The following is a 10,410-nucleotide window of genomic DNA, read 5'->3' on the forward strand; positions in this document are numbered from 1 at the left end:
GCCATGTCATAGATTTGAGTGAGAACCAGGCTGAAATGTTTCAGTGAATTATTAATTCACTCATTCCTCTGATTTTCTTCTTAACATGTTAAACTATGTCTTGGAATATCTTATAGTGCAGGATGTTCTGGTAATATGTACAGGTATGTTAAAAAGGGGATTGTGTATGTAAAAAATACATTAAAAACTTATTTTGTGTTCTGAGAAAACAGCATAACGGTTTGGAATGAGATGAGTAAATCACAACAGAATTTTAGTTTTGTGTAAACCTTCCTTTAAATGTTTCATTCTAGCTCTTTACAGAATTTTAGTAAAAAAAAAAAAAAAGTTGACATTCTTACCCAGATTCTTTAGTAAACCCTCTAAAGGTGTGTCCACTGTCAGTTTAATTTTAGGCCGTATGATCTCAGTGGTTTGAGCTGGGATTGCATGCAAAAACTGCATGTGCACATCAATATAGCTTAATGTTTCTCACACTGCACAAAAATGACTATTTTTGCATTATTGTAAGGGGCAGGTTTAGGGTTGGAGTAGGTGTAAACGTTAATAAAACTAATCTAATAGGTAGAAAATTTATTGAATTTATTGTTAGCTTCCAGTTTTTGCTGTATCCCTTCTAGTCATAAACCTGTATCCATCTTATTTTTCAACGCAGAAGTATAATGTTTTCTCTAAATGTGTGAGACCTCCAGTTCATTAGCAGCTGCAGAAGAATAATGAAGGGCAGTAAACTGTAAAACGGTTTGTACTACAAACAAATGTGTTCATAATTAAGATAATACATTAAAATAATATGGTAAGACATACCAGTTTGTAATATCAAGCAGCAAAATGAGCCGTTTTGTATTGCTAAAAATGGCTGCTCAGATAGCAAGAACTTTTGGGCCAGATGTGGCTGATAGCGGTCACATTTGGCCTAGATTTGACATGATTGGTCCACATATGGGTCAAACTTTCACCATATGTTTTGGCTTTTAAATGGGAGGGAATTTTCTTTTGGATGACTATTTGTTTTTGAGGAATATGGCCCAGATGACAGCACACAAATATGTTCATTTATGGTTAACCTGTTGTTGTTCCACTGTCCACTGGATGACACCAGAAGCCAGACACATTACATTTACAAATCTGAATAAGCCTTACCAGTGTTGTGATAATTATTTTAAGGCACTCTACGTGTTAAAAAATAAAATTAAAATAAGTTGTGTAATATAATATCATAAAAAAGACCTGACCCTTCGATGCATGTGAAACTTTTCTCCCTCAAACAGCACGCTAGTGTTACTTCTACACTACAGGCTACACACAGCAATATAAACAACATATCTGCATGTTCTCACATCACATCGTTCTTGTAAAATAATAATAAGTAAATAAACATCAAAATCACTTCGCTGAGAATGAAACACCACTTACCAGCTGCCGCGGTGTTGAAAATATCCTCTAACAATTAAAAAATGCGCGTGTGGCGTGGGGAACAGTCCCGCTCAGAGGAGGTCGTCGTCGGCAGGTGAAAGGTCATCATGTGGGTCATTTTATTTACGGCTAAATTATTATTCATAAAATGTTCTATTATTAAGATTGGGCGTGGGCAGGCATTCACGAAAGGGCATGTTATTACAAAAAAAAAAAAAAAATCGAGGAAATTTTGCTTTGACAAAAGGGCACTTAAGGGGCAAAGGGGCATGTGCTCAAGCACCCAACGAAAAAAAAAATTGTCTGAAATGTTATGTCTGAGGTGTCAAAGAATAATTAGCAATGAACATTTTATTCATCTATATTTTCTTTCTTCAATACCATTACACCAATGCTATAATAATTAAATATGTTCCTGAGAGCAATGTAGAGCAACAAAAATGGACAATGTTACCTGGTCTTTCTTTTTTCAGAGCAAAAAGGGCATGTTTATCCTGACCACAGTGCCCAGGAGATTTGGTTCATCTCCAGAATGGGGGAGTGAGCCATATTATCAGACTCTGACGCAGAAGGAAAAGTAGAGTATTGTGAGGTCGGCTGTTTTTCTTATCTGAGACCCAAGCAGCTGTAAGTTTGTTTCACCATTATGAACCATCTCCATCTCTCACATCTGAAAAAAGGTGAGAAAAAATGGAAACACATTTGTTGAAATTCTACACTGATTGTTACATGTTCACATCAAGTATGATGTTCAGTTCATAAGGGGTCAGTGAGTTTGTTTCTTTAAAGAAATTATACTTTTTTTCACAAGTGATGCATTAAATTTATCAAAAGTGATAGAAAAGGTATTTCTTATGTTAGATTTCTTTTTCAAATAAATGTTGTTCTTTTGAACTTTTTATTTCTCAAAGAATCTTGAAAAAAATGAATCACTATTTCCACAAAATATTAAGCAGCACAATTGTTTTCAACATTGCTAATGTTTGCTTGCCACCAAATCAGCAGATTAGACTGATTTGTGAAGGATAATGTGACACTAATGACTGGAGTAATGGCTGCTGACAATTCTGGAATAAATTAAATTTAAAATTTATTTTATATATTACAATAGAAAACAGTTGTTTGAAATTGTAAAAATATTTTACAAAAGTACTGGTAATAAATGGGTCTCCTTAAGAAGAAAATAAAACAACAACAGCAAAAATATAATCTTACTATTCCCAAACATTTAATGATTTCCTAATCACAATGATGTAAATGATGCAAGAGACCTCATCAGATTATGAAAATCTCTTTGATTTACAACTTCATACATAAATAAAATAAACAGACTGTATGCCAATTTTCCTTAAAGATCAGACCAAGTGTGCAAATTGTGTTGTGTGTGTGTGTGTGTGTACCTGTGCTGTGTCTTAGAAAGCTCCAATTTGTCTCCAGATGAACTCTAGCAGTCCTCTTATCACAGCTCAAGGGCAGAGAGGGGCGAGAAGTGTTTTCAGCTGGACAAACCTCACAGAGAACGATACATGACTAAAACTTTATCTCTGCAGTGTTACATTACCTGTGTTATACACTTATCAGTGATTTTACATGAAGAATAATCTAATTCCAGTAGCTTTTTTTTTAGTTGTAATATAATTTTTTTTTTAAAACATGTTAACAAATGACAGATGCTATAGTCACTGACAGGAGCTAATAGCATTTTATCAGCAATTGTAATTAGTTTTATATATATGTATATATATGTTTCTTATGCCAAAGTATGGCAAATTTAGCTGTAGGTTGTGAATTGTGATTGAATATGTTTTTGTAAAAAAAAAAGCTTTGAATTCCCTTAATATTACTTAGCCAACAACATGCAAACACAACCAATACTACAGTAGTTCTTTTTGTGGTTTAAAGATCTTTGAATAGTTTTTTTCTCTCTGTCCTTGGTCCTTTAACTCTTTCATCATTGCCGTGTGTTGCACTCCTGCACTCTTACTAAAGACCTTTGTGAAGATCATCCAAGTCATAACACCAAACTTCACCAATGCATACCAAAAAGAAACTTATTCCATGTTTAGATAGTGATAGCACACCAAGGCTGTGGTGATATTATTTATTCAGCTTAAACAAACTAATGTTTTTGCCTTAGAGGTCATTGGGATTTCTAATAATCCCAAGAAATTCTTAGAAACATGCGACTTTCAGGATCCTACAGCTCTCACTAGAAGATCTGGAATCTGTCTGTGTGCAAATCTGCATAGTTCACAAGTATAAGAAAATCCTAATCACAGAGAACATAAATTAAATGTAAAAAAACATAAGAAAATATATTTGCTAATATCAGTAAACCACTGATATTCATTGAAAAACATCACATTTACATTCAAAAAGACTTCCCTCAGCCATCAGTGTAGCATATAGCAGTATAGCATCTAAACACTTTCAACTTTTGTCCTTAAATGACTTTGAACTTGTTTATTCAAATGCATCGGAGAACTGAAGTCAATGCTTGGGGGGAAGCTGAAAACAAAATTAAAATGGAAAAATACAATTCATATTGAATTCAGCATGTGTTTAGTGAAATTAATACAAGCCATGAGCGATCACAAACACCCTGCTCTTCACTTTCATGGCATGAGTGGCTTTGGCAGTTTGTCCTCTATACTTTCTCTCACATAGTTCTCAGTTTATATGTCTGCAAGGACAGAAAAGTCTTTTTTTAGAAAAGGAAGGTGATTCATTGGGTCCACGCAGATCCAAAAAGAGCCATGACTATCGTTTGTGGTGGGTAAATGTTGGTCCTGATGTCACTGTCTCAGTGGAAAGATGCTGTTGGGTTGAGGGGGGTTGGTTGGTTAGTAATACTGAACCTCTGGAGTGCCATCGGTAAAGCATTCGCTCTCTGAGTCTTTGAGAAGTAGCTTCCTCATCTCTGTTCATCTCTGCTTGCTTCTGGTATTGCCTCTGAAACACCAGCCAAAACTGATCTTCCTGCAACAAACAGAAAATCAGAGCGTGTATAATTTTCATGCAATTTGCTGGGTTTCAAAGCTGCAAGGTTCTACTTTCTGGAACTATTGGACATGTTAATATTTTTTCTTCCATAAAACATAAAAGGTTTTTATACAAGGATACATACAAATTAATAAATTCTATATAATTTGGTACTTCCTTTTTGAACATCCAACTCCCATTAACTGTAGTAAGGTGCGTGAATATAAAAAATAAAATACAGAAAAAGTTGAATGGGTTACAGAGAGTAAATGATGACTTTCATTTTTCATTATTCCTCTATGCTTTACAAAGGCCAAATCAGCTAAATGGGATCTGTGTATCTGTAGAATTGAAGTCTCACCAGAGTCTGTTGCAGAGACGCAGGGACATCACGCCGCACCCTCTTGGGTTTTGCACAGTACAACTCCAGATGCTGGAGGTCACATCCACGCACACAACACTGCTCTACGATCCCTTTCCCACGAGAGCGAGGACCGCCGCTGCGGGCTGCTCCAGGTTTGCCTAACAGACACAAAGCAAAATGGTTTTAATCCCAGTTACATTAATGTGAGTTAGCTGCAACTATCAAACTGCCAAAACTGTGGTCGTGCAAGACAAATTGTAGCTTGTATACTCTAAAAATAAACAATGCGCTTAATAAAACTACAATTGAACGAACAGAATGTTAAAAATTTGAGGTCAAATTTTTTATAGAAATTGTTACTTTTATTCAGTAAATATTTAAAAGTGAGTTTTAGATAAATATATCAAATGTAAGAAGATTAAAAATAAAAATAATCAGGATATATATATATATATATATATTAACTTGGAATGATTTCTGAAGGATTGTGTGACACTGAAGACTGGAGGAATGATTCTGAAAAATAGATTTGCATCACAGGAATTAATTGCATTTTAAAATATTTTTAAATAAAACAGCTATTATAAATTGTAATAATAGTGGACAGTTTTACTATAATTTTAATTAGTTAAAAAAAACTTGAATGGGCTGTATATAGTTCATGTAACCCACTATTAGGATTTTTTTTTATTTTTTTGTCAAATTGCTGAAATAAGATATTGTAAGGCCATGTCATAATGTTCCTTTTGAGAAAAGGAGTGAGAAAATGGGAGAGAAAAGTGTCAAGGTGGCCTTGGATACGGAACAGGGTGAAAGGACTTCAGTTAGAAGAAAAAAAAAAGTTGATATCTACACCCACAAATCAAGAGTACATGTTGGGGTGGTAACTTACGTCATTTATTGAATGCTTCATATCAAAAACTATAACTTCATACAACCTACAACTGCAGATGATAACTGTTTGCTACTGGTTGGTTGATTTGCATCAACACCATAATGATAACAGCTTGTCTTGATAACACTGTCTTGTATCTTCAGGACAAGGCCACTTTTAATACACTGATATTAAGTGTTATGAATATAATGTTATGAGTGAGCTTAATGATTTAGAGACAAGTCACTGTGTTCCCCCCAACAGTACATGATAAGTTACCATGTCAGGGTTTGACTCACACAATCAACACACACATCTTTGAAACCAGAGTTGTTTCTACAGTATCCAAACACTGGATTTTAGACGTGTAAGATGAAGTTTGTAAGTGACTCTCACCTCTGTAAAAGCCACGGTCCCCACACACAAACTCCAGGTCAGCAACTAGTTCTCGTCCACAGCGTGCTTTGGCAGCCTCGCCGGCGTCTGGCAGGATCAGGATGCAGTACAGGCAACAGAGGACACACACACTTCGCCAGCTGGGCACCTGCTTCACCAGAAACAAACTCTCAGCCACCTGCATCTTATCGGACAGTTACACTCCTGTCAAAGCAACGGATACAGTGCTTGACGGATGACGCTCTGAATACATTTAGTTTTTGCAAACCTCACTGATCTGAAAGCATGAATAAAAAGTCCTTTGGCTTTGCCCTGCACAATGCTTTGAATACAGATTGCATGTTGCCTTACATTCCTAAAAATTAAGGTTACAAAAGAGTGCAGTGATTCTTTAGAACCTTTCAATGAACAATGCTTTTTCTGCAGATTTTTTTCAATAATATAAAGAACATTATGTGCAGTGGAAAGGTTCCACTGATGTTCAGGGTCTAAAGGACCTTTATTTAAGACAAAAAATGCTGACTCAGAAAATGACCTTTTGCAAAAGCATAAACTGCATCTACATCCCACACGACAAATTGACGTCATAATAGCTCCCTGACATGCAAACCTGCATTGGGGGCAGTAATTGTTAGGCACAAAAAGGTAATTTGACTCATCCATGGAAACTAGTCATTTAGCAAAAAAGGAAAGTTTTGTTGACTGACTTTTATGGAGCATTGAGTCTAAATGCCCAAAAATAAAGTAAAAAAACAGCATGAAGTGGCCCTTTTCCCATAATTCTACACCAAGATAATGTGCAACAGGTGTAGTGATACTTTATATGAAAGCCTGATCCTGGTGCTTCCCACTACAAAACCATTTTTCTATACAAAGTGCATGTGGAGTCTTACCTTCAGCAGGAATCCTCTAAGCATCTGAAGCCGTCTGGCATGACAGGTTGCCATTCCGTCTGATGGCATGTCTTATTATTATTTTTTTTTATAGTTTGGTCTCTCTAAAGAGCTACTGACGTTCTTACTCGGGTGTGCTCTTATAGGAGGACCAGGAGGGGACGGACCAACTGCACACACACACACACACACACACACACACATCCTAGCCTTCCTCTTCACAGACAACTCCTAATCGCAAAGCTTGTCTTTTATAGGAGACGCATGAAACTACAAAAGAAATCTGAAAAATAAACAACACCAAACCAAAACTGATATCCTAATGTTTTATTTAAAATTTGAGCCTTTATAGCTCAGTATGCTAAAAGGAATGAATTTATCTGACAGATATCATTAATTTATTGTGTACAAGCATATACAGCTTTGAACTGTCATCATTATCTTATAATGTTGGTTTCGAGATTTTCTGCAGCATGACATTGAAATCCATCTAAAGAGTGACGACAATGGAGGAAGAAGTTATCACGAGTATATCTCAGCAAGAAGCCGGTGAAGTGATTTTGGAGTGTGTAGGCTTCAGCTGGAATGATAAATGAAACAAAGATAGATGTAGGAATGCATTCAGAGCCAATCAAATAGAACACACTTACAGATAAAATAAAGACAAAACATCATGTTAACAGTCAGATGTGTGGGTACATTATTAACTGGAGGTACGATGTGCAGCAGTTGGTTTACATAATGAAATGACTAATGCTCAGCATGGCATAAAACCTTTTATTTGAACCAAGAATGACTTAACCATTTTAATTTTAGCAGCTAAACCAAACATTGCTATTCAAAAATTATTCACCGTATTTATTGCACAAACACATAATATTCGTAAACGTGTCTCTTATGGTGTGGAAATTATTATTTTGCATTTATATTTTAATTAAATGACAATATCTGTGCTGTCAAATAATGAACAACTGAATTAACAAACGTATTCAATGGATCGTTCACCCAAAAATGAAAATTGTCATCATTTAAGCACCCTCAAGTTGTCTCAAACCTGCATACATTTCTTCTGCAGCTGAAAACAAAAGAAGATATTTTGAAGAATTACCCACATTCTTAAAAAATTTCTTCTTTTGTGTTCAGCGGAAGGAAGGAAGTCATTCAGATTTTGAACAACTTCAGGGTGAGTAAATGATGACAGAATTTTCAGTTCTGAGTGAACTGTTCCTTTATGCTTTATGACATTCTTCTGCTGCTCAAATAATATGAAGCACAAGGAACTTTTATAACTCCTGAACAGACATCTTTGGCACAGTCGGATCCTCTAAATCTGATCCGTGGGCTTCCAGTTGAAGATGCTGAGTGCAGCTTCCTTTGGTCTCAGCCGAGCTCGTAAGTGGTTGATTCTCTCCTCCTGGGCCAACTGTTCAAAATCACACGCAAGACAGCTCTCAGCCCTGGGGAGCAATGCACTCTCTGAACGCTCATCGTCATCCTCAGATGTCTCTCTTTGTCCTCCTGCTGCTTCTTGGGGCTGTTCTGAGATGCTAGAAGATTTGATGTTGATCTGGGAGTGCTGGAGGACACTGGGCAGGGATCTAGACGTCTCCTGACCAGACCCTCAGAAGATTTAGGTGTGCTACTCCATGACCTGGACTCTGATGTTGTCTCCTCTACATGTGAATTCAAAGGCAAAATTAATTCATAAACATTCAAAGTTCACAAAGGTTTTGAAAGATTTAAAGCATTACTTAATCACTTTTAAAGTCATGAACGATTTGTTTTTATTCAGATTTATAGGTACTGTAAGGGATTTCAGACAGAAAAACGTGACCGACAGTCACCAAATAAAAAAAAATCTAATAAAACAAAATATACTATGGAAGTCAATGGCTACCAGCAACTGTTTGGTTACATTCTTAAAAATAAAAAGAAAGAAACTTATACAGGCTTGGAGCAACTTGAGTGTGAGTAATGATAACATTTTCAGTTCTGGGTGAACTACACTACCTTTACGTCTATAATATTACAATATTAATTCAAATTAATCAGAATCACCACGATAACGGGAAAAAAAACACATTTACACCCTTGGCATTTATACCTTTTTTCAGGACAGACTGGAAAGCAAGATTAAAGAGGGAAATGTCCAACCTTGCTCTGTTGTGGTCTGGGTGAAGTTTTCAGGAGTGCTTGTGTTTGACATCTAAATGTGTTCATTTGGTTCTGATGATTTGGAGAAACGGGACACACACCTGGAGGTGCTGAGGGAGAGTGTTGTAATCTCACTCGCCTCACTGAGAGGAAGATCTGGCCGTTAATATAGAATCGTGGCATTTCACCGAACATCATAATTCCTGATGTTGTGCGGAGAGGCAGCTTCATTGTCCACCCCAGAAAATTGTATTTCAGGCTTACGTTCTTAAGGCCTTAAAGGCAGTGATGCTGGAACTCACAACAGGCAGTGAAAACGGAGTTATTTTGGAGACCAGTTGCCTCTGGCTCAGTGGGACCGGTTCTCTGCAGTCCTTGCCCACAACCATTTCTTTTATCCGCAGCTCAACCAGAGAGACCGGTTTTTCTGATCCATGTTGAGTCGGAGGGACACTGATCTTCCTGGCTGTGGAGGGAATGCAGAGGCATGTTTTTTTTTTGTTTTTTTTTTGACACATGCTTCCTTGGGAATGTAAACCACAAAGTTCTCCATAACATTCAGAAGAGTCTGAACCTGTGGGACTGGTTGAATAAAGCTCTCATATTATTGCAGCCTACTGTTTCATATTTTAGTATTTTATATCTGTGCATTTTTCACTAAATACTTGACATGTAGACCTCTGCACGTTATTTAGTGAGAAAAATGCGCAGATGTAAATTGACTGCGCGATTACTTTACAAAGACAAAGGTATATTAATTTATTGTAAAAATTGTCAATTGACTCGAAATATAAGCGGTACATTCATGTTCACAAAGACAACCAATCTAATTCACGAACAATAAATAAACCGGTTTCTTTTGAACATATGCACAGAGACAGATTCAACTCTTTCCACTCAGCGAGGACTTCCGGAGTTTGATGTCAAAATAAAAGTCATTGTTATAAAAGTTTCATGTCGATACAGAAGTAAAACGAAGACAAAAACTAAAACTGTTAGTAAACGTTTAACCTCTTAAGTGCCACCGGCCCAGTTTTAACCTTTTTACAATATTCTTGTTTTTAAACCGAGAAGTAATAAAAAAGTTCGTTTACCTTCAAGCTTGACAAGAATCTGGCAGATTATGTGCACTGTACTACTGTATGACTCGAGAAAGAGCTGGAATAATGCAGTCAGTGTGAGGCATAAACAAACTTATGGTAAATCATGCAGACGTTCTAATGATTTTTAAAGATTAAAGAGTTCCACATGATCTGAAACAAAAATCTTTGCCTTTGTATCTGAACATTTTATAATAGACCCATTTTAAGCACACAGACACCCGTTCTGAC

General features: G+C 36.3%; 1 protein-coding gene across 2 annotated transcripts; it reads right to left on the reverse strand.

Moving 5' to 3' along the window:
• Window positions 1-3,807: 3,807 nt before the first annotated feature.
• On the reverse strand, window positions 3,808-6,995 carry LOC113077627 (insulin-like growth factor I). 2 transcript variants are annotated; one of them, XM_026249943.1, is made up of 4 exons: window positions 6,926-6,995; window positions 6,033-6,180; window positions 4,760-4,920; window positions 3,808-4,395 (listed from the first exon to the last, which is right to left on the reverse strand). In XM_026249943.1, the coding sequence occupies exons 1-4, from the start codon at window positions 6,992-6,994 to the stop codon at window positions 4,177-4,179; spliced, it is 597 nt and encodes a 198-aa protein (XP_026105728.1). In that variant the 5' UTR covers window position 6,995; the 3' UTR covers window positions 3,808-4,176. The 2 variants fall into 2 exon arrangements, with proteins under 2 accessions (XP_026105728.1, XP_026105727.1); XM_026249942.1 differs by having other exon boundaries at window positions 6,033-6,183.
• Between the last annotated feature and the right edge of the window lie 3,415 nt (window positions 6,996-10,410).

Source organism: Carassius auratus, unplaced genomic scaffold (genome assembly GCF_003368295.1).
Source record: "Carassius auratus strain Wakin unplaced genomic scaffold, ASM336829v1 scaf_tig00022917, whole genome shotgun sequence".
In the NCBI taxonomy this organism is placed as follows: Eukaryota; Metazoa; Chordata; class Actinopteri; order Cypriniformes; family Cyprinidae; genus Carassius; species Carassius auratus.